Source organism: Schistosoma mansoni, chromosome 3 (assembly GCF_000237925.1).
Source record: "Schistosoma mansoni strain Puerto Rico chromosome 3, complete genome".
Taxonomy (NCBI): Eukaryota; Metazoa; Platyhelminthes; class Trematoda; order Strigeidida; family Schistosomatidae; genus Schistosoma; species Schistosoma mansoni.
The window spans coordinates 8,082,332-8,109,541 of record NC_031497.1 but is presented as its reverse complement, the minus strand read 5'-3'; the positions used below and the strand labels follow the sequence as shown (position 1 = coordinate 8,109,541).

The 27,210-nt window shown below is 30.6% G+C and overlaps 1 protein-coding gene across 1 annotated transcript; it reads right to left on the bottom strand.

The window, feature by feature from the left end:
• Positions 1–198: 198 nt before the first annotated feature.
• Smp_129480 (putative lim homeobox protein) lies at positions 199–23,824 on the bottom strand (the record flags this gene model as incomplete). The annotated part of the gene is made up of 4 exons (XM_018799104.1): positions 199–272; positions 3,125–3,752; positions 5,787–5,987; positions 23,534–23,824. The coding sequence occupies 4 exons, from the start codon at positions 23,822–23,824 to the stop codon at positions 199–201; spliced, it is 1,194 nt and encodes a 397-aa protein (XP_018650926.1).
• Positions 23,825–27,210: the final 3,386 nt, after the last annotated feature.

The window sequence follows — 27,210 nt, the reverse complement described above, 5'->3', positions numbered from 1 at the left end:
ATTCAATATGAAGATAATATTCATGAGAAAATCCTGCTGAGTAAAATTGTTCAAGCTAAGAGTGTTAATTTTTTAGGATTGAAAAAAAACAGCGACATTAAAACATTTTGTACTATAAATACGCATGATATTATATCTGTTGTAAATCAGACAGAAAAAAAGAAAGTATATCTCCACTGACCTGCTGTTTAACATTATTTATCCCCACAGGGAAGATTGATCTACCAATTGTTGAACAACTGGTCTATTATCACTGCATGTAAATTGAACACCTGACGATATTGGTAAGATTTAAAAGAAAAAAAGTGTGCCAGTTTTTCTTCATTTTTTTCATTGCTCTATGCAATCGACTTTATTGGTTATTGTTACTGTATATGATAATACTTTCCGATTTTCATAATAATCAAGTGGAGAGAAACATTAAGAACTTTTAGACAATTTTTAAAGAAAATTTTTCCCCATGTTCTGCACTTTCTCATTATAATGAAGTTAGCAAGAATTTATATAATTGAAAGAATTTTTTTACTAAACACATATTTTTATACCAGAAGGGTCTAGAGGTTAAGCGCTCGCGCGTGAGACTGATAGGTCCTGAGTTCGAATCTCGTTAGACGGTATCGTGGTTGTGCACTGTTGAATAATCCCACGATAGGACGAAACGGCCATCTAATGCTTCCAGATTTTCCATGGCTGTCTAGCTTCAATTGACTCATGATCTCAACTATTGAAATTACATATTCTTATGTTTAATTATTCATTAAGTTATTTTTCAATAATGGGTTACACTTGAAACTATCAGTTTTGATAATCGTAGACTATCATCTACCATTATTTATACTTTTGTGAAGAAATCATATGGGTGATAAACGATTACATATTGAAATGATAATTATTAATATCATGGATATTTCTTATCTACAAGAGGTGAAATCAATTTACATTGTTTAAGTATGTAAATTTTCAGGGTTTACAAAATTATTGATTTAGTGAGTTGAAAGTTATCGATCGAAAGGTTTCAGTTACCATTGAATGGATTAGACAAACATGATATTGATCACCATTAAGTGATCAATTAATTATAAAGATCTCAGTCCTGCCGGAGGTTTATCAGTTTTATTAATTTGAAAAACAAATTAGCAAATCTTCTATTTAGAAAAGGGTTTTGTGGAGATTTTAGTAATTTTATATAGTTGAAATCATGAGTCAATTGAAACTAGATCACCATTGAAAACCTGAAATCACTGGACCACTGTTTCGTCCTATTGTGGGACTCTTCAGCAGTGCGTATCCACGATCTCGCCTCACGAGATTCCAACCCATGACATATTAGTCTCGCGCGCGGACGCTTAACCACTACACCACTGAGTTGGCCGGCATCAAACGGTGTTCATGTCTGACTTCAACCAATCCATGAAATGGAGCAACCATTCACCAATGTCTTCAATGAGTTGATATCTCACAAGAGACCTGATTAAACTCCATTGGTTACTGCTTCTCACGGGAACTCCAGGAAACACCTTATGGAGCCAGTCACTAGTGAGAATATGATCATTATCAAAAGGGGGTTTTGTGGAGATTTTAGTAATTTTATATAGTTGAGCTCATGAGTCAATTGAAGCGAGACCACCATAGAAAATCTGGAAGTACTGGACGACCGTCTCGTCCTACTGTGAGGCTCCTCAGTGCTTTCAGTTTTTTCACGGTGGTCTTGCTTCAGTTGACTCATGATTTCAACTATATAAAATCTCATTATACTCATTATGAATTCCGATTTTTTTTCAAATATCAATTTCACTAATTAATTTGCAACAAACCTTTGTTTCTGATTATGCTCTTGTTTTTTTAATCTTCAAAACGTTTGTGGCTGCTGAAAAGCCTCAAAGTAGAATGAATTTTTTTAGGTCTAAAAATATCGGTTTATCCTTGCTTCATTTAAGCTTCATTTAATTGTCAAGATCTAATTAGGTTCAACTGACTTTAATCATTCTTAATGAATAGAGAAAATATGATATTTTAAGCAAAGATGGATAGTGGCTAACAGTGGAATCCAGGACGTGCATTTCGTCCTATTTGAAACTCGTCAGCTGGATGTACCTGCATCTCAGAGTTGATGTTTACTCTGTGTCTCGAACACAGTACTGTTTGCTTCAAACGCCATCACGTTATCCACTCAGCTATTGAATCCTGATAGCCTTTTGCTTGTGCGATGGGGTGAAGTTTGAATTCAATTGGTATTGTTTGTTTGAATCTTCTCATTGATGTTTAGGACTGCAACTGGTCAGTCCCAGAGTGAACATCAACTCTGAGATGCAGGTATATCCAGATAACGAGTCCCAAATAGGACGAAACGCGCGTCCTAGATTCCACTGCCAGACACTATCCATCTTTTCTTACATTGCTTGTGAAATAAAGCTATATCGAGACAATACGCACGGTATGCGCATATGGCAATAAGAGACCGACCAGTTGCAGTCCTAAACGTCAGTGAGAAGATACAAACTAACAATACTAGGTGAATATGATATTTTGTTCAATTATTTTTTAAAATATTACGTTATATACATATCAGAAAATAATCAAGACTATAATGAATACCATAATGAGATTTTTATTCAGAAATATCTTGTCATTTACATCACAGCTTATAGCCAATATCACAACAAAAACACAATATAAACTACACTTTACAATAAATGGTAAAAGTTAAAAGGAAAGAGAGCTACCTAAAAAAAATTCCATTCAAACATACATACATACATACATACTACCATCTGATTATAATAATAATAATAATCGAACTATATCAATGGTAATCAGTATCTTTGCCCATTAAGATAAATGTACGCGTGTGTCTGTGTTTGTGTATGTATAAATGTGTAAAACTGGTATTTACAAAATCTTCGTTTTTCATGTCTTTTCACTTCATTCTTGTGTTCACCAAGGAAATTAATTATAAATCACTTAGATAAAGAGCTATGTACAATCCATAATGTAAATTTAGAACCAAACAAAATGTATAATTGCATTGATCTATATCAATTCAAGGAATTGAAGAACTTATCATATTACTAATATAGAAACGAATTTCTAATCATCCATTTTTTTTATACTAAATTAGGCCTACATGTCATTTCATCAAATATTGGTGGAGGAACATTTCTAAAATTGATTCCTGTTGAATTATAAACTGGTCGATTTGTTAATGAATTAGGTTGACATGTTGAATTATATGATTTCATATTATTATTACTTTCAAGAAAATTAGATAAATGATAATCTCTAGGATCAGATAAAGAAAATATTGATCCATTTGGTGAACAATTATGATTAGTATTATTATAAAGTGGAAATTTTATTAGTTGTTGAGAAGACATTGATGATGTTGACGATGAAGATGATGAAGGAAAATAAGATGGAGTATATAATAAATCTGATTTTGTTTCATCACGAAATCCACTTGAACCAGATAAATTTGATGGATTATACGGAAGACAATTAAGTGAATTTGATGGGAAATTTTGTGTTAAATGAAATGGATTAGAATTGAAATGTGATGCATTATCATTGTGAAAAGATCCTGTATCATTGTTCAATAAGTGTGCTGTTGTACCTGAGATCAGCGAGTCGTTTGAAGGGAGTGGATGTGCTTGTGAGAGAGGGTAATTTACTGTCAGATTAGGAATTGCACCAGGCAAATTAAAAGGAACACCTGATGCGATTGCAGAGGCCGAAGCAATAGCATTGTAAATATCCTTCAAAAATAGAAAAAAAATAGAATATTCAAGGCATTGCGTAATTCTGTAAGAACCAAAAGAATTGGTGGATTCATCTTTATTGTAATTTTCTTGTTGTTATATGGTTTATTTTTAGCTTCATCATATACAGTTCCCTAAATCCTTTGAGTGTTGACTACCTGATTAGAAATTAAGTGGTATTAATTTTCAGACTGTAAATTAAAAATTAGTATCACTGAAATCATGGACCGATGTAAGTTAGACCATCATTAGAAACCTGGAAGCACCGGATGCCCGTTTCGTCCTGGGATGAAACTCCTTAACAGTGCGCATCCACGATCCCGCACGTAGCAGTCGAGCCCATTACCTCCAGTCCCACGCGCGAATGCTTAACATCTAGACCACTGGGCCGAGATCCACTGGTATTTGTGTCTAACTTCAATCAATCTAAGACATCACGCGACCATCTTCCATTGTTTTTGGCAATCAACTGCCTCGTAACCAACAGGGTTTAATAATTGAAAATTTAAACCTAGCCAATGTGCTAAGCAGCGTGACAGTATTTCGCTTTAACCTCACTGTTAAATGTTTAATTTAAGTTGATGAAAGACGAAATGGTCGAGTGTTTATACTATAACTAAAAATATTCCATAAAGTGCACATCTTATAGACGTAAATGGCACTTATATTTAATGTGCATCTAGTCTTGTATATTGAACTGTATATAGACATAACACGTGGATTCAGGGTTACTGATAAACCCTACTAATCGAGAAAGAGCTATGGAGAATGTTGATCTTTGTAGCTTACGTCATGGACTGATTGTACCTAGACAACCATTATAGCATAAGACTCCGCAACATTAGAACGAAACAGCTGTCCAGCGCTTCGTCGCTTTCAATTGTTGTTTAAATGGAGTTACTTAGTGAATTAAACTATACTCACACGCTGTTTACATTTTCAGGAGCCTTAGGAGTTAGAAGAGTTTGACATGGACACTGTATCAAAAGACTATTTAACTTTAATTGTAATAATGACAGAAATTAATAATACAAAACATTCATACTATTCTTTTTCATTTTTGTAATAATCGAATGGGCTTTACTTCAGAACAAAAATTTTATCTTCTTGTGATATTTTGAATTATCTTGGTCATACGGTATCAGAACAGATTATATAGAATACTTCAGGACCATCGCTTGCATTACTCAAATAAACTTTCGAAACTCTTTTAACTTTACTTAGATATCGGTTGTGCTTTTCGAAACATTCCCCACTCATTTTTAAAATTTTCAAGAATGTTAGAAGTAGTTAAATTCATCACCTTACATGTGGTTGACGAGAATGTAAAGAATTAATATAACATTTATATTTTACATATCTCTCCAAGAAATTAAACACATTACACAATAAATATACTACAATCCCGAATGATAACAATGACTGTTAGTAAATAATGAAGACAGAGTTTGTGGGAGAAACCGGCCTTAACTATGGTAATTAACAAGTCTGGTGTACCCTCTTTGACAAACGTCTAACATTCACTATTTTAAGACGCTCATGACGTTGTTATTACGGCACCTTATAAGTATATCTGATCAAATTTCACATAAATTACCATTTTACTAACAAATAACAGCCCTATACCGGCAAAAATTATGACTATTACGGTGTATCTTCCTCCATTCATGTTGTACTTAAGAATGATTTTGTCACTGGTTATACGTTCCACATCTATCTGATGCTTAACAGTAATTAACAACTGTCACATAGCTTTAACCAAAATGAATTATAAATCACATCTGTCCGGGTGATTTACGCATATTTCTTAATGTTGTCACTCTTTTGTATAAGCCTATCATACCTATAAATTAGCATACATTCTGTAATCATTTTCGGAAGATAGTATTATAAAATTCCAAGTATACACTCTTGCATTCTTCGCTAAATATGTCGTACAAATTTTAGCTTTCCAAATTTATTGAAATGCAAAACTTTTATAATACAACAGTATACAACAGTAAAAATAATGTTTAAACAAATAATACTTACGGGACTAGGTCCTACTAGATATTCATGGTAAGCAGAATTGGTTATTATATCACCTGGACCTCCTGAGTTCAGCTCATTAGATAATATCCCTGATCTTATACCACGTAATCTCCTTGGATTTCTGTAGAATGATCGACGTGTACCAAGAGCATTCAACTGTTTCATACGTCGTTCTTTACTACGACGATTCTGAAACCAAACCTACAAAATAAAAATTTCCATGTCATTACAATATACACATATGGCCATTTCTATTTTTGTGATAAGAAATAACCTATAAATAATAGCTAAATTTGATTGATTTGATTGTAAATAGATAAATGCTTTTGAGTATTTTGTAGTATATCACTTACTCATTTAATGATTAAACCGATTGACATCAGACCTCTTTATATACTTTGATCGGAAATGTTAACAATAGTCTTCACACATAAGGTGTAAGTCATTGCTGATTAGATGAACTGATAAATTCAACACTGAGGTTTTCAGAAAATACTTTATGATGAATATAGTTCAGAAGGTGAATTTTATCGTGAGTTTACATTTAATGTACAAACTACTCCAATCAGTGAGCAATCAACTATCGTCTTGGACTAGTTTGAGATTTTTCTATAGTATATGCCCTCAAATTTACACAGAACTAATTTCAACACATTCAGATATAGTGTCAAGTGTAATACACCTAGACTACTTGATTGGAATTCAATGAATGAGGAACGTGCAAAATCATAAATTGTTTGACATCAGGAGTACGACCCATAAGACTTCAACTCAGTAGTCTGAAAGTATCATAGTCACCGTAAGACTTAGGCTTAATCGCATGTTAAGTCAGAAATGTGTACTGTTTAAGAGTTCCAGGTTAGGACGAAGTAACCCTCTAACACATTCAGGCTTTCTGACTGTTTTTTTTTATCTAATATTAGCTAGTTTTGACAATAAATTAACATCTTAGTATGTTTTGTACTTATTGTATGGATCTATGGAAACTTACTAAATAACCTATCACAATATTTCAAACCACTTTATAGTAACTTCGAATTAATTTTTTCTTCACATACAATTAAACGTCAGTTTTATAGTTAAAATCGTGAGTCGATTGAAGCTAGACCACCATGGAAAACCTGGAAGTACTGGACGGCCGTTTCGTCCGATTGTGGGACTCCTCATCAGTGCACATCCACGATCCCTCCTTACGAGCCTCGATCCCAAGACCCATCAGTCTCATGCCCGAACGCTTAACCTCTAGACCACTGAGCTGGCACTAAAGACAATGGTAGACGGTTGCCCTATTTCGTAGATTGGTTGAATTTACATATTAACACTGTTGGATGTCGGCTTAGTGGTCTAGAGGTTAAGCGTTCGTGCGCGAAACTGATAAGAATTGCACTATTTAAACTTATATTTTGTAGAACATTGAAAAGAAACAACTATAAACTATAGAATTATTGAATAGAACACAAATAAGTTATTACTACATGGAAACTATTCATTCACTATTTTATATAATCAGACAAAATTCATTAATCAAATTATTAGACATAACTATTTTAATTATATTATTAATGACAAGTTCATATTGTGATGTGAAATTAGAATTAAAGTCTTTAATTTTTCTAATAATCAGATCATATGACAACATATTTTTTAGCTTTTTTTACCATAAATCTTTCCCAAGAAAAATCATGTCACATGTTTTTTTTCAAGACTACAATGACAGTTATCCTTCTTTTTTTCAGAAAAAAGAGAAAAAAGAAAGAAAAACGATTATCCAACAATCATAAATGTTAATTAGCCCCCCCCCTTATATCTGAATCAATTAATTATTTTCACAGTTCATCATTATAATAATCAATTAAATTAGAAATAATTCTCACAGTCAAAGTATAGAAAAAATCATACTTATGCTTAAAACAAAAAACACCCTACGTGATCTATATGTAAGATACAAGTCAATTTACTTTCGGTTTCATCTTCACACATTTGAATACATATAGATAATTTAATGTACGATGATGACAGATTATCATTTTTACATTATGTCTAATAATGATTGCAGAAATAATTATTTCTCAGTCAATTGTATGTTTATTTAATAAAATCTTTATTGAAAATATACTTTTCTCTTTTTTCTTTTTCTTTTTCTTTTTTTACTTCTTTTTTTGTGATTGTAGACATAGACGTAGTCAAGTCGAATGAATTTTGTTTTATTATTATTAGATCAAATGAAATATATCTAATATCCATGACAACTTTGATAATAGACTAGTAGACTTATAATATTCATTATCATTCATTTAATTCATTGTCTTTATTAATAACAATGTATCATAACAACAACAAAGCAAAAAAAATTGTAGAACTCCTCAGCAGTGCACACCCACAATCCTGCCTCGCGAGATTCGAACCCAGGACATACCAGTTTTCCATGGTGGTCTAGCTTCAATCGACTCATGATCTCATCTATATAAAATCACTAAAATCTCCACAAAACCCCCTTTTTAAAAAAATTGTAATTATTTTATGATTAAAACAAATCATGTATAAAATTAAAATTATTGAATGGTGGACTATTGAAATATAAGATGTTTTACATGAATAAATGATAAACATAGTAAGTTTAAGGACGTTTTACTGAGATCATGGGTTGTATGGTTTAAGGATGATAAATTTACAAACTAGTTCTGTGTTTATAAAGAAATTCTTGCATATTTTGAATATGATTTTGGTCACAAATTCATATCAAATGGAGTATCACTGAAAATGAGAAAGGAATTTACAGTCATTTTTCCTTACTCAAGTACTCGTTAACAATTTATATATATATATACACGCTTCAGGATAGGATGAAACTTTAAATCTATAGGTCAGTAGTTAAATAATGATATACCTATACCATTGAGTTAATATTAAGAACTTGTGAAGTCTATTGAATCAATATTAATTAAGTAGTTCATTGATGTCATCGGATGAAAATCATGTTATATCACAACTGGAGCAGTAGATTCACATTACAAGATTCAAAATAAGATGGTTGAATACGATGGTGATCGGTACGAAATACGAGGTTCTTTGGTTTCCTCTCATATTGAGTCGTTAGTGTACAATTCTACAGTTTTAAACTAGAAAAAAATCACTTCCCAATCCCTCATAGTTTACATTAGTTCTTCATCTTATCTAAATTAAGTGACTAAAATAGTCGTTAAATCAATTGTTCAATGAATGTATAATTTTAATTTTATGTCTGTAACACTGGTGTCAAGAAAATATCCAAGAGAGTTTTTTCTGGTACCTATTATAAACTATAATAATATAAGTGTGAAAAGTAATTTGATAGTCTAGGAACTAGTAAATTTTGTTTGGATTATCTACACTGAATTATATTCGATTTAGAGGATCTGTATAGCGTCATAAATTCCCGATCAGTATATAACATTTCAAAAACAAGATGATTGGTCGGTTTCTGGTATAATGAGTATTATTATTATGTCAGGATATTACCTTGGTAAATTTATCTCTAGTATTTTGGTTTTTTAATTACAGTAGTAGTAGCTTCAACGATATTGTACATATAGAGGGGCAAGAACTACGTAAATCACTTGGTGACAAGTAGTTCTATGAATTATTGATCAGTAAAACTATATTACTTTTACTTTCCATGGCTTTGTTTCTGTTTGATGTATCGTTTGTAATAATCGTTAATAAGGTTTTATGTGTTTTATTAGTAATCGAAAAACCTCGCATTATATATCCTCAGTAAATACTGATCTTTTATACCTTTTACATAATAAAGCATCACCTGTTAGTATAAGCAATCTATACTTTGCCTTTTCGGCTCCATTTTCAATTCCTATACTTATTTATTGCAATTAGTAACAATAATCATATATGTATTAGAATGTAATGATAATTTAAACAATTTGACATTTTAAGGAACACAACAAACCAACAGTTATTAAACCATTGTCATCATGACAGTATAGTGCTTGAGTACTTAATATGGAAACTGCATAGTCTATGTATTATTCATCTATGTTGTCATTAACACGTAAAATCATTATGTGAACTTTATTCTATTTTACTATTTACATGGATTCAATTCACTTGAGTATTATCTCTAATGTACAATAGATAACAATAATTATTCTATATTTAATACATTCTAATGTATATGATGATATTCTTATTTATATGTATTGATGTGTGTGTGTTCCTATTACCTAACGAGAAAATAGTGTATTTAGGTAAATCGGCTTATATATATGTATGCATAGATACTTCAGTTATTCATCCATCCGTAATATATGTATAGAATGGATGTATAAATGTAAATATATACATCTTATATATACCTATCAGTTTGTGGGTAATCGTGTTAGCTTGTTTAATATAAGTATGTCTTGTTATTCTTGGCTTTACTAACTCTATAAATGAAAAGAAAACCCTAGATTAACAATTTTTTGTGATATAGATTATTCTCAATAGACAAGAAATCAGAACGAAAAATAAAACACCTTAAAAACACAAAAAAAAGAGAATTTATAAGAAGAGAAGATAACTTATCTATCTAATTTATAGAGATAACTCAAAGTTATATAGTAGTGAAGCGTACATACAAATCTATCGATACATACAGTATTGATGATGATGATGATGACATTCAAAAATGTTGTGTCCACGTGTGTATGACCGAAACGAAACGAAACGATATATATGTAAACATAAATGCATAGATGCATAAATGTGACGAAAAGAAAATAAACGAACATTAGTAAAGCTGATAATACTTTTTATGTTTATCATTTTGATTAACGTATATGATGCATGTGTATGTATGTATATGTATGTATGTATGCATTGCATTAGAAACTGTTTCTATCTACTTCTGTAAACTAGTGATTACACATTGATGTATCTAGGACATATATAACAAAATAATACTCTTACTGGTGGAGAGGTATTATTGTTTTTGTTTTTTTCTTTATTTATTTATTAAAGATAATGGTAATGAGGACAATAAAGGATTTATCTCTTAAAATCTTCAAACTAGAATAAAACGAAGAAAAAAAAGAGTAATGATAAGATTATACATTAACTTGTAGGGAAATTTTTCTTTTTTTTAGGTAACGAAAAAAATCGATTTAGAGTCTAATTTAAACAAAATTAAATGGTAAGTTTATTTAGTTAGGATGATGAAGGAAATTAATGGAAAAGAAATTTTTTATTCAGTTTGTGTTTCTTTTTACATAATTCAAAATATTTAATGACAAAAAAGAAAAACTTTTTCTATGGACTTTATTTTCAGAATTTTTGTGTAAATCCAAGTTAAAAAATTTTTCTCGTGAAGAAACAAATGGGACGAAACATGCGTCCTGGATTCCACTGATAACCACTGTCCATTTTTGCTTATAATGCTTGTGAAGTAGGGCTATATCGAGACAATACGCATAGTATGCACATTTGGCCATTAAGAGACTGATCAATTACAGTCCTAAACATCAATGAGAAGATTCAAACAAACAATACTAAGTGAATTTAAACTTCACCCCATTGCACAAGCAAGTGGTTATCAGGACTCAGTGGCCGAGTGGATAACGCGATGGCGTTTGAAACGAGCGGTACTGAGTTCGAGTCTGAAGGTGAATATCAACTCCGAGATGCAGGTACATCCAGCCGATGATTCCGAAGTAGGACGATTGCGCGTCCTGGATTCAACTGCTAGCCACTATTCATCTTTGCTTATAACATCTCTAGTTGTAACACTAAATGAAGGGAATTATAATCTAAGATATCATCAGTATAAAGTCGTGGAGATCGTCGAGTTTTAATTGAGACTATGAACCGATCGAAGGCCCTGGGTTGGAATCCCGTGTGTGATCAGGAGTTCCACACTAGGACGAAACGACCATCCAGTGCTTCCAGGTTTTCAATGGTGGTCTAACATCGATCAGTCCATGATCTCAATTATCCGTTGATATATGTAAATTTTTCCACTAAAATTCTTACCACTTATCTCACCAGTTAGACCAAAAAACTTTCAAACTGACCATTATACAATGATTCCCCAAGGAAAAAAACAATTGAATAGACCCATAAAACTGAAATTGCAGTTGAAAATTGAACGTGTTAATCGGTGCTTGCAATGATCGGTCAATCAATTAATTTAATTTACCCATATTGTGTTAATTCATAACAGGCTTTACAACGTATTAGATAGTTTCCAAGAAGAACTGAATTACATCAGCTAAAATGATTGGTTGATTGGTATAAGGTTTTTTAGCTGTTAGTATTTATCTCCACTATAATCTCAAGAAAATTCATGTCTGGTCTTTAGAATTAATCCGTTTGAATAGTGATCCAGTGAAAATAGTTGTTATCAAACTCTTTGGACTATTTAGAGGTAAGATGTCTAATCACCAGGATGATAAATGTGTATGCACAAATAGATTTTGTTCATCGATCTTGTTAAACAGAAAACTAAAGTATAACTTTTCCTGATGAACGTCTTCTGTTTACCAATTCAATCAGTAATCAAAGGATGAAACTACAAACTAAATAAGCTTTCAGTGAAAAAAGCTTATGGAGAAAATAATTATAACACAAACTGATTGTAAAACATCTAGATAAATTCATAGTTACTTGTAGACATTACTGATTATTTAAAACCTATGACAAATAGAATACAAAGTATTACTAATTGTTTATATAATATAAATAAAATAGTTACACTACATGTATATAATATCACGTATTGAAACACTCCTTAAGGAACTTTAGTTATTTCCTCATAAATAAATACTTAAGGAATAATAGTCGAAAATTTATGCGTTAAACTTACTTTGAATTATCAAATACATAAACTGGTTACGCTTATCAATAATCAATATCAAATAGTTTGATCACTTTGTAATGATCGAATTTTATCAATAAAATATCAGTTCAATTAACTAATCTAAACCCATAACTGAAAATAATCTGATAAAATGAATACATTTTAATTGATACCCGAATGTAAAGATTACTACTATTACCCCCAATCATTTTGATAAAGTTTAGATATTAGTTTATGACTTCAGACAAGTTAATAGTTAAGCTTACAACATATACAGATTATCAGATTAATAGGTTGGCAATAAGTAATTGAATGAATGTACAATGCACTACATCAGATGAATTTATGTACCATACACAAACAATTGTATATATAAACTATATACTATTGATCACATTAAAAACTTTATGATTAATATTGACCGAATGTTTATTTTCCAATCGTTGTTGTTTCTTTTGCATTAAATTCTCAATTTTAGATCATATGAAGATAATGAATAAATCATCTTAATTTTATCTTGAATTCAAAATCCAAATTTTCAAGTAAATTAATTTCCCCATTTATTTCTTTGTCATAGAGGAAAGTTGCTGTTGTATTCCGTTTTCTCACTTCGTGTTTACTTCATTACCTTTTTTGCTTTTTGTTGTTGTTTGTTTTGACGGTGTTTGTGTGCTATATGATTTGTATCCATTTTTCTATTGTAAAACAAATTTGTCAACATATTATGTCAATTTTATTTGTGTTTATATACATATATATAAGTGTATATTGTCTCAACTACACAACTTACATTCTTGTTCATGTTATATTATCACAGATACAATAAATACACTAGACATTTCTTAGAATTCTAGACAAACTTCATATAAGAACTATATCTTCCAAGATGATGATAGATGTATTCAACTAAGTCATAATGAATATACTTAAAAATAAATATTTTCAAACAATAATAAACACAGATATATATATATATATATATATAAAGTAAACATCAACCAAAGGGTAGTAAGCATATGACGTTTGAATATCACTATTTGTTTGTAAATATCTAGTAACAACTTTAACACATAATGTAAATAATGAATCAAACCATATGAAAATAAACTCCTCGTAAACCAGAAAGAAAGAAAAAGTTGTCAAAAGCTGACTACAGACATAGGTACATGTATGAAGAGAAGATAATAAATGTTTACGAAATCTTAATATGTATGCTTACATTTCAGAAGTTTGGATTTTTAGAACAATTCAACAGTTCAACAGAAACTCTTTTACCACCTATAAAAAATATGTATCGACATAGAAGAGGTAGATTTCCTTTCCTTTTATAAAAGTATATTTGTCTACACTATATGTAAAACAACTTATTTAGTCTTGTAACATTCAATATGAATAACCAGACTAATTTGTCATATTTATTTATAATAGAAAAAAATAATGATTAATTATATACTTAGGAATAATTGTGCTTTATTTGCCAACAAATTTATGTATGTTGAAATAAATTATTAATCCTTTTAGTGTAAATTTCATGTAATGGTGGACGGTTGTTCGATTTCGTGGATTGGTTGAAGTTAAACATTAACACTGTTGGATGCCGGAAAGCTCAGTGGTCCAAAGGTCAAGTGTTCGTGTGCAAGACTGATAAGTCCTGCGTTCGAGTCACCCGGGGCGGGATCGTGGATGCGCAGTGCTGAGGAGCCCCACAATAGGATGAAACGACCGTCCAGTGTCTCCAGGTTTTCCATGGTGGTCTAGCTTCAAGTGACTCATGATTTCAACTACATAAAATTACTAAAATCTACACAAAACTTCCTTCTGGTAATTTTTATCATTAACTATTGACAACTGAAAAATCATTGAAAACTAGGAAGTATTGAATAAATACTTCATTATTCATGTTTGAAACATTTCGAAAACCCATAATTATAATAAATTACAGTTTAATGTGAGCGTAATACTCTAAAATTTACTAAATTAGAATTAAATAGTTCAAATTATCCCCTTTAGTTCATTTATGATATGAAGCAATTGAATATAAAGTGATCTCATGTTTTAATTTGATCTGATTTACTACATAGATCTTGGATTATCACTGAATTTTTTGAAACTTTCATCTCAAAGTTAGTTATTAAAATAGTTTCTAGTGTCTCCTGATTACCGATAACTCTCCAATTAACGTAAATGTATTGATTATCAGAGGGGGTTTTGTGGAGATTTAGTATGTTTCATAGTTGAAAGCATGAGTCAATTGAAGCTTTCGATGGTGGTCTAGCTTCAATTGACTCGCGCTTTAATGTATGTAAATGTATTGAGTGAAAAGAAACCCTTATGACTAATATCTTTTATCATTACAATTAAAAGATATGTCTTATGAATTTATCCAAGCTATTTATACTACTATTTCCCATGTGGTATATAAAATTAAAAGATTTAACTATTAATCAAACCTGATCTGCTTTTATTCAGCATCAATTTAATTACTAATTACTAGGTGTCTGATTAAACAAATATATATTATACTTTTGCCGCAAAGAACATAATAAACTGGTTTCATTACACATATTCATTATTATTATTATTGGTTTTATTTAATATTATATTTTTGGTACAATATAGAATTTTCCGCACAAAGTATTTCAACAAGCTTCCTTTTCTTATTTCTTGAACCTCTAGACCACTGAAACGGCATTCCAGTACTTCCAGGTCTTCATTAATGGTCTAACATTGACCGGTTCATAATTCCAATGGTAAGTGAGGGTTGCTTGAATCTTCTCGTTGATGTTAAGGACTGTGGCCAGCTATTCTCAGTTGTGGAAATGAACCTACTCAGAAGTTAATATCTAAATGTGTTTGTACAATGCATCCAAATAAAATGAAATAAATCGAATAAGATGTTGCCACTAAAATTCATGTGAAAAAGGATGTTTCTGGAACACTGTTTTAGACAGTAACAAAATACAGTACGGTTTGAATTCAGTGAACACATGACTATATAAATGAACATATGTTCATGTTAAATAAGAATAAAATACGCAGTTAATTAAAAATTAACTAAATTATGAATTACCATAGTGTTGAAATGGAATCATTTAATTAATTACTCTATCATTAACCTAAATAGAAACTAGTATCCAATTCTTTTTGAATATAAGCTCTAGACTTTAGACACTTCCCAGTCTCAAAAGATTTCATACGCATCTTTCGCAGATTACTGTCAATTGTAACAGCGTACAACAGTTTAAATGTATCCACCAAAAATTACAATGGTAGGATAGAAACGATGACATATTTTATACCTAAATGGTTTTAAATGTTTATTTTAGTTAGTGTTTTTTTAGCAAGGTTGTTTTCTATGGGATGGAGTTGCTGACCCCATGCTCAACCCTTCTTTACCCGGGCTTGGGATCAGAACTAACCCTGAAAGAACTACAGGCGGAGTTATATTTTATACTCCTTGTATATGTGTTCTCAGTAAATCCTACAATAAAAAGAAATCAAATAGTTCGGCAGTATAACTTCTAGATATCTGATTAATTACTACAGAATATTAGATTGACAAAATGTAAAAATTTCAAGTTCATTCCAAACTTCTTTAATGAATTATTGTGATGAATATATAGCACACCAACAGTCTAGAAAACGTAAGCTATAAAATTATTTTTTGCTAATATACTAACTGATCATCTTCATCTACTATATTATAACTGATTGACATTTTAAACAAAATTTTCCCTGAGATCAACTTATTTCTAAACAAAACAAATGCCAGAATTTTCTTGAATTTTCTGGACATTTGTAAGTTATAGTGTGAATCTGATCTGGCAAAATGATAATTCTTCACATCCTTCATTGCTACCATTCATCTTGATAGAAGTCATTCAATTTCACTGATATATTTGTTGTAAACCTCTTAAAAATAAATATTGATTAGCCACCTTTATTCAATTATATCAGTCGGTCACTGTAATTTAATAAGTTTTTAGGTGTAAAAAAAGTCTATTTTAACTGTAAAGATAAAATTTGATCGTAAACAAAAGAAATAACTTTCCCAGAAGGAGGTTTTGTGGAGATTTCAGTAATTTTATATAGTTGAAATCATGAGTCAATTGAAGCTAGACTACCATGGAAAACCTGGAAGCACTGAACGGCCGTTTTGTCTTATTGTGAGGCTCCTCAGTAGAGCGCATCCACGATCCTGCCCCATGAGACTAGAACCAAGGACCTATCAGTCTTGCGCGCGAACGCTTAATCTCTGGACCACCGAGCTTGCCAGCATCCAACGCTGTTAGTGTCTAAGCTCAACCAATCCACGAAATTGAGCTACAATTCACCAGTGTCCAATTGTTATGTCAAACTGATATCAGTGATAAATTCTTTTGATCAATCAATATATCTATTTACTGTGATGTTTCATGTCATTTAAATATTGTTCATAATGTCTTAAAATACTTCAAGTCAAATAATACAACTTTAGTTCCGCACATTCTTCACTTAAAATATTAAAACAAAAGTATCTATGAAGTAATTTAAATCGTATAAATATTCAAACGATAGGATAATTTACTTTACATTATGGTTTACCAGAGTTATCCAAGCTACAACTTCAAATTAACTGTTCACATTCAAAGAAACCTAAAACATCAGTATTCTGTTATCTTTTAAGTTAAAACAAAACAAATCCTCGTGACCATAGAATAAAATAACTTTAAGTTTGTAACTTGTCTGTTCGTGATTATACTAATTCCTTTTACCGCCCTTCCTCCTCTTAAAAGAACAAAAAATCATCAAGTAGCTGGATGGTAGATTAAAAAATAAACTCAATAAAAACAGAAAAAAAATGAATAATTACATTAAACAATAGAATTTAACTCTAAGGATATTATAGGCAGTAAATAATATTTACTTTCTAAAATCATGAAATGCAAATTGAGCTTATGAAAAAAGGGGGAAAAAACAGAATTTCCGTTTTCATTCATGTCTTTGTTTGTTTTAATTTTTTTTTAAAGTTTCCATTGTTTGTAGTGAAATGCAAATGAGTTTACTTCCAAGTAAATTTCGGGTTTCTCTTCATCTATTCTCTTTCTACAGTTATTTTTTTCCCTTTAGATTAGTAGATATTCATTCATACACAAACGAACTCAGATAAATGTACATAAATATATAGATAATGAATAGAATAGATGTTATACAATTCCACTAAAAGGGAAATAAACAAGGTGTTAGTAGATTTGTTGACAGATATTTGGTTTGTTTTATTATTCAATGACCAGTTAATGTTAGATATCCTTTTTTTGTTGTTGATCAATCCAGCAAGAGAATAATGAAAAATCGTCTTGTTGACATGGCTAATCACTAAATCTATGCACGTGTGTGTGTGTATGTGAGAAAATATAGATAAGCTATAGGATTCAGACAATTTATGTTCATTTAAATATCAAAGCATGAGTATTTATACATACGGCTATGAATGTTCACTTCTGTATATGTGTATATCAAGGAAAGGATATAGTTAAAGAGTTGGTTTTCCTGTTTGACTCAGTATTATTTCTCTGTTAAAGTAACTAAATAAAATGTAAATCCTTTCTATTTAACCAATTAATCCATGTTTGGATATAAATAAATGAAAGTAGTATATGATGAAAATTTTATTATATAATCCATGAAGTAAATACTAACCAAACTCTCCATAATCAGTTTTGTATTTTTTTTCTCTACCCTACTATTAACGTCAATTTGTGAAAAACAAAACATGAAGAATAAATATTATGATGATTATGTCCAATTTCAATAAGTTAGACAGATTATGGTTTTCATACGAACTACCATTTAACAACTATCAACAACGTGGGACTTGTGATAGTTATGTATCGATCCAATTGTATTTCACCACACCATGCACACATATAGGAGGATTTAACAAAGGGAAGATCAAAATAGTCAACGAAATAATTTAAGAAGGATGTTTTGTGGAGATTTTAGTAATTTTGTATAGTTGAAATCATGAGTCAATCGAAGCTAGACCACCACGGAAAACCTGGAAGCATTAAACGGCCGTTTCGTCCTACTGTTGAGGAGTCCCACAATAGAACGAAACGGCCGTCCAAAATAATTTCAATAAAAAATGACTGTCATGGTAAGTTCTCTTTGGATGGTTACAGTCATCTAATTGCTAGACTGAAATATCATTAACCCCATGAGTTCGTCTACCCCATTTTCGTGCTAGAAAATCACTATACATATTACTAATTATTAACATACACAGGTTAAGTACATTTCATTTATACTGCAGTGATCAAACTATCTATAATTCAATTATAAAAATCTTAGCAAATTCAGCATTATCATATACATTTTCCAAATACCCTTGAATATTATGCCATACATCGTAAACATACTACTGATAGATGAAGCAACCTAAGAATGCAAATAATGTGCTAGATCAAGATTCTTGTGAAGCACTTCAACTGTTGATCAATAAAGCGATCAATTATTAATGTGACAACATATAGATTATTCAATCCATTAAATTATATAATTAAATAATATATCTTAAATACGTTTTAATTACTGATAAATACATAGATTTTGTTTTTAATGAAAACGTTATAAATTTTTTCACACAGTGGACAATCATCACACGTTTGAAGGTATATTATTAAAACATAAAGTAAATTATGAACTCTCAGTATGGAGTCGTGGAGATTATTGAATTTTATTGAAATCACAAACAAATCTATGTTAGATCACCACTTAAAACTTAGAAACACTAGATGACTATTTCATTTTGGTAGAGCATTGCCTATAAGTGTATATCCACAAACCCCTAACCGGGAATCAAACTCAAAGACTTCGGTCTAACACGCGAATGCTTAATCCTTAGACTAATGTAATTTATTAGATTTAAATTGATTTTACTTCACATAATAATCAGCTGATATCAAAATAATATCATCCCGTTTAGTATTTTGTGCTAATCATTAAACAGCCACCCTTTTTACTGGTATCCCAACGGTAAAGTATAAATAACAATAACCGATTACAATTATCACAATCAAAATATCTGCTTCATTAAATTTAATTGAGTTAATAATAGTATTATTTTATTTTAAAATAAATTTCTTATCTAAACTGGAATGGTGGCTTAATAATTAGATTTCAATCATTTTCAACTCATTTTATATTACTTTTATCTAAACAGTTGGGTAATATTACTATTCCATACGAATATACAATGTGACTCGAATTCAAGCATCTATAACATGTATTCAACAAAAGAATTACTCATTATTCATAAATCTAGCGGTAATAGAATGTATTATTAAAAGCAAAGGTGGATAGTGGCTAACAGTGGAATCCAGGACTCGCGTTTTGCCCTACCTGGGACTCGTCAGCTGGACATACCTGCATCCCAGAGTTGATGTTCACTCCGAGACTCGAAACCATTGCCATTTGCTTCAAGCGCCATCGCATTACTCACTTAGCTACTGAGTTCTGATAGCCACTTGCATGTGCAATGGGGATGAAGGTACAATTAGTTGATGAGTCCCAAATAGAACGAAACACGCGTCCCGGATTTCAGTGATAACCACTATCTATCTTTGTTTATAATTCTTTTGAATTAAGGCAATATCGAGGTAATACGGACAGTATCCACATATGCCAGTAAGAGACTGATCAACTGCAGTCCTAAACATCAATGGGAAGTTTCAAGTAAACAATCTGTCCTCCTTGAAACATTGTGCAAAGATATTTTTTACATGATCTGTATATTTATCAATCAGTTTAAAGTTTACCATAAGAATCTTTAGGTATTTAAGTTTTATGATTAGAAAAATGTCGATATAAATTGTTGAAATAATCACAATTGATTGATCACTGGGTGGTGATCAATGTCATGCGTGTCAAGTCCTTCTTACTGTTGATCGAATGCTATCGATCAAGTTGCAATGTGGCCACTAGTCTAGGTGGCTCGACATTGCGTGCACAATATTGAGATAAGATGATGGTTGGAGGTGGCCAACAGGAGGCCCTGGAACCTGGTTTCGTGCTACTTGGCACTCTTTGATAATAATCCTTTCAAAATGCATTAATTTTATTATGATTACTACATACTACCTAGAGATAACTATAAGCCATTGTTTTTTTGGTATCACTATCAGTTTTTCCTTTCAACATGGACCGTAAATATTTTCAATATCTACTCTCAGAATTTTTCAGATGACACAGTTCATTGAAAGTACTTTTTTAAAGTAATAGTTAATACATAATTATACTGAAACATGGTAGACTATTAGTTATTTCACTATAATTAATCCCTTGGTTACAAACTAATCAACCTCAATTACATTTTTGAATGGATATTATTAGAATGAGTCAATCTTTGATATTATAAAGTGAATGTACCAATCATAATTATTTTATCATAAGTTCTTACAAAATACTTATCTTTAAATGAGTAAAGTTTTCTTTTTATTTGTCTTCATATTGCATAATCAGGATATTGTTCATGTGTAACCGATAAATAATTCACATGTTTCTTAACGAATACTATTTTTTTTAATTCTAAAGTTTGATGTTTAGTCAACCAAAACATAAATATGAAAGGCTTTTCAATCTATTCTAAATTGTAAGTCCTTCTGGCACACTAAGTTTACAAGCTTAAAGAATAGGAACTTAATTTGCATTAATGACATTGAGAACTTTGAATGCTCGTAAGATTATAAAACATCCTTTTATATATACGTTAACTTATGTGTATGTGGTTGTGTTTACTTAGATCTATTCATTAAAATTGCCTTGATGTAGATGTATATATGAATTTCGATACGCTTCTATGATTCTGACATATGTACTTAACCATCCAGTATAAATTTAATTAAAAGACAAAACACATACATACAAAAATTGATTTTCAGAAAAGTTTTGCATAATTGCTTAAATTTGATGGAAAAAAATTTGCGCAATGTTCAGTTGTTACAAATAAAGGCTTATCAATCACTTGAAACGGTTTCTACCATTTTTTTTTTCTAAATAAGGAAGACTGTTCAAGTGATTAGAGATGTATATGACCTTTTAAATAGAACGCCTTTGGTAACATTTGTGTCTGGAACTTGTACATAGCTACAATGGTAAATAACGAAAGTTAATTTATTTCAATTTGTTACCTTTGTTATGAATCAACTCCAGACAGACTACTTTTTGAGATATGTATATTCACTAATATATATACGTATCAAAATTAACTTAAACAAGGTCGAATGTGTTTAGGTTGATAGAAAACCTGGAACTTTGATAAAATTTCAACAAAAGATTATTTGAGTGATCATTCATGAAATTTATATGATCCAACTTGTATGTAAGTTTCAATTTTTTCGCTAATCGTTCAATGTTACAAGTTTTTCTTTTCTAATATACGAAATTCTCCATAAAACAAAATTAAATTTATATATTTTAGAAATTAAATTATAAAACTTTATCCTATTTCTCTTCAAATCTTTTTACAAATCATTCATTAGTAACGTACGTAACTAATACAAGAAATATGACATTTCGTTTAAATAGTTGAGATAATAAGACAATTGAAGCTAGACCACCATGGAAAACCTGGAAGCACCAGACGGCCGTTTCGTCCTATTATGGGACTCCTCAGCAATGCACATCCACGATCCCGCCTCACGAGATCCAAACCCAGGACCTACCAGTCTCGCGCCAGAGTACTTAACCGAAAGACCACTAAGCCGGCATCCAACGGTGTTATTATCGAAAAACCAAGAGCGTTATCCTTCATAGATAAGTTTACACATAAAAAATTGTCTTTATACGACGACCATACCTTATAATAGAATATCTTTTCATATTAAAATTCATCTAGGCTAAATACCCTCTCAGTCTAATACTCAGTTTTCGGTTCCTCTTATCCTATGATTACCATAGACTTTACAAAACAGTATTCTTAGAAGTTTTCGCCTATTTATCATTTTTTTATGATAGATCAATTCACACATAATTGATCATTCCTCCATTTTCCACAACTTTCTTTTTCATAATGAATGAATAATGTTATTGAGATAAATGAGTTTTCCAAAATTATGGAAAATAATAATAAGACGGAGAATTAAGTAACAGCCTGTGGATGACAGCCTTCATTGAATTAAGTTACTGCTTGAAGTATTCTATCATATGCTAATATCTTATTAGATTTACACATGTGGCTCTCATTTATAAGTATATACAAACAAAAGGCCAGCCTTAAACCAATCATGTGTATGTATGCACATTTACATATATATATATATATATATATATATATATCCATACTTTAAGATGCTGTTCTATATCTTGATAAATCCATGTATGTTTGTACGCTTGCAAGAGTGTATGAGCCAAAGTGAAAGCATAGAAGAAATTTGTTTCTGTCTAACAGATGACACACGTTTTAAGTAAAAGAACTCTTATGTCATTCTACTCAACTCAACTGTGACATAATAGACAGGTTTGATATGAGATAAAACTAAGGCAAAAAAATATAGAAAGATGAGAGTTTAAGAAGGAAGAAAAATAAAATGAATTAGGACAAAACATCAAGAAGATACGAAGAAAGAGAACTAAGACAATGACCTAGAAAAATCTTGTGATACATTTTATTGAAGAAAACATATACTGACATTATCCAAAAATATAATCCTTATGATCATTTTAATTATGAAGATGATGATGAGAAGAATAATAAAGTGATTAAAAATTTATTTACTTTACTTGTTGGATAATGAAATATCAACAATAACAATAATGAAACTGACTAGAAGGAAAAACAACTAGATAAGTAGAGTGTCAACTTATTTACTTTCCTCCATAAAAATATGAAAAACAAAATGTAAACATTAAGAAAAAAAAGGAAGTAGGTTATTAGATTTACCTGAATAACACGCATTGAAAGTCCAGTTTCTTGTGCTAATGACTCTCTAACATGCCTTGTTGGTTTAGGAGTTGCCGCAAATGCTGTTTTAAGTGTATCTAATTGTTTTGCTTTAATTGTTGTACGTGGACCACGACGTTTTGCACCACTACCATTATTATTATTATTATTTCCGCTATTTGTATTGAGGCCGATTCCACTATTATTACCAGGACCGCCACAACTTAAGCCACTTTCGATACCACTCGTTAAATGATGTTGACGATGATTTATTCCACATTGGCCAGTCATACTTTCGTCATCATCATCAATATCGTCATCGTCATCATCATCAACTTCGACATCATCTCCTTCATCATCAACTAAACTTCTTTGTGATGATACTTCACTAGTTGGCATTTCACAACAGTTTGTCTGTATTGGTGATTCAAATGAATGAGATTGATGTAATAAATGAATAAATCTATCTTGTGAAGATGAAGAATTAATATCATTGTAATCATTTTCATGATCACTATGTAACATTGTGTTTTTAAACTCATCTAACTGCTTAGAATGATGTCTTCCGTTATTATTGTTATTATTTTCACATTGTTCTCTACTATTATTCATAGTTTCATCATCTTTATCATCATTATCATCACCTTCATCATCGTCTTCACTTATATGGTTAACCAGTTCCCTATTAACATCATTAACTTCATTATTATTATGAATCAATAAATTGACATTTTGTGCAAATCTATCATTGATAATCATCTTACTTCTACTTAATATTGCCAAATTATCATTATTATTATTATTATTATCAATACAATGATGATTCGTATCAACTGTTAATGGAAGTTTCTCATTTCTTGTTAAATAAACTTTATTTTTTGTTTGATTAATTAGTTGATTTTCTTTATTTGATATTCGTTCATTAATAGTGGATAGACAAAATGTATTATGATTATATAAAGTTGAAAATGAATTCTCATTTATGAATAATTCATTATTTTCATTTATTTCTTTATTAATCCATGATAAATTATGATAGTTACTATTTATACTACTATTATTAACATTTGTAGTAGTAGTAGTAGTAGTATTACTGTTACTATGTATCATTTCTTTTGTTATATGATTTTCATAATTATCATGAGTTTCATATAATTTCCTTAGACAATTTAAATTATTCTCATCAAGATATTTATCCATATCAATTTTAGCCCCTAAATTAGTAGTATGTCGTGTTAATTGTTCTGATTTTTTAAGAAATTGTTGATTACATTGAAATAATGGTATATTTGTATTGATTGATTGATCTGAAAGGAATGGTGTTGTATTTAATATGGTATTATTGATTGATGTATTAATTATTGATTGTGAATGATCAGTTATAGAATTGGGTAAATATGATACTGTTGAGGAGGAGGAGGATAATGATGATGATGATGATGATGATGATGATGATGCAATAGTACGACTAGTCATTATATCTATCATTTCTGATGGAAATAAATAATCTGATTTTGTTTGGGATTGATATAGTAAATTTGTTGAATATTCATTATCTGATTGATTAGAGTTTTGTTGTAATTTAATTTCAAGTGTTGATTGTGATTTGGCTATGGTTGAAAAATATTTATCAGGTAAAGAATTTTCTGTTAAGATTTGTTGAGTTTTGAATTCAGAATTTATGAGATTATTATTTGAAATAGAAGTTCCAATATCAGTGATTGGTTTAATTAGTTTACTGGTATCATTGATTTGTGTTTTGGAAGGAGAGGCTACAAAATATAATATAGTAATAATATAGTAATAATCGAAAAATAGGATCTTTAATTTATCATTATCAATATATTAAGACTTCATAACAATAATACTTTAGTATATCTTAATGAACATATATTCCTTTTAATATTACGTTTGTGAATAAATGTGTCAGTTTCCATTGTTAGACCATTGACAATTTACCACCTTAAGTCTCTTAATGGATAAATACAACGTTCAACTCAACAAAACGGTTATTTTTGTTGATTCTAATATCTACAGTTTGAAATTTAGTTTGACATAACAAATTGTTGACTATTCATTGGTGTATTTCACAGATTTATCGCTTATATAGACTCATGAATTCAATTATTAAAATTAATACAATCTCCGCAAATCTCGTTCTGATCATAATCATCGTGTGCTCACTAAGGACTAGCTTCAAGATGATTTCCTGCACTTCTAGTGAGAAGCTGTGACCAGACAGGCATCTACCTCAGATAATGGATGAATGATTGCGTAGTCAATTATGGATCGATGGAAGTTAGACATTAACACTATTGGATGCCGGCTCAGTGGTCTGGAGGTTAAGCGTTCGCGTATGAGACCGAAAGCTCCGGGTTCGGATCTCGCGTTTAGGATCGTGGACGTGCACTGCTGACGAGTCCCACACTAGAACGAAACTATCGTCCAGTGCTCCCATATAGGCAAACTATTTAATAGACACAAGGATTAACAGGGGTTCTGAATTGTGATCCTGCATATAAAGTTTAACTAAGGACTTTGTTATTAAGAGGTAAGCATAATATGATTTGTTACTAATTTATGTCTGTTACTTGAATTAATAACTAATGTGTGATAATTCAGTGAGTCAACGGTACCACATTTAAATCAAGGCCTAAAATGCCTGATTATGATCCGTAATGTGGTTGTGAATAAGTCGTGATGAAAAGATCTACAATAAAATAAAATGGATGTCTAATTTTCGTTAGTTTTATCCAGTTCAAGTCAGTCAGTAATATGAACTAACAAAATTTTATTTCCAACAGTTATATACAGTCCTCTATGACTTTACAGAGGAAATAAGAAAAAAGCAGCGAATAAAGATACATTTTACAGCAATACCTTATGCACACAATATCTCAATACATTTATCCATTTGAAATAGATTTACATTAACTTAATCCACGCTTGATTGTTCAGTAAGTAATATTAGTCCCCATATATATTTAGAAAAACTTCATAACTAACGTTATATACTAATATACTGATTTGTACACTTGATCTCATTTTTAACAACGGTGGTAGAAGAAACCATTCCATCAATGACATCATGCAAATTTCCTACAACTACAACTGTTTGATAATAGTAATAAATTTTTTTATCAAACAACATGACATTTAATAATAATGATTTTAATTGTAATTCTGTGTAATACAATTAAGTGATCAATTAAGCAAATATCTATTAGTTATTATCATTAAAAAAAGATTACAATCATTGCATTAAATTCTCATTGACATGAGATGTGTATCTAAAAGATGATATCAAAGTTACTATAATGTTCACGTTGATAATAAGAAATTTACGGACAACTTAAAACAAGTAGATTCACTTGATACTGTTTGTTTGTATCTTCTCATTGTTGTTTAGGTCTGCAATTGATCAATCTTTAGTTGGCATATGTGCATCCTGTACGAATTGTCTCAATCTTGCCTTAATTCACAAGCTTCATAAGTGACAATGGATGGTTGCTATCAATAAAATCAAGACGCATGTTTCGTCCTAAGTAGATAATGCGATGGTGTTTGAAGCAAACAGTATTGGGTTCGAGTTCCGAAGTGAACATCAACTTTGGAATGCAGGAATATCCAGTTGACGAGTCCCAAATAGGACGAAACGCGCGTCCTGGATTCCATTG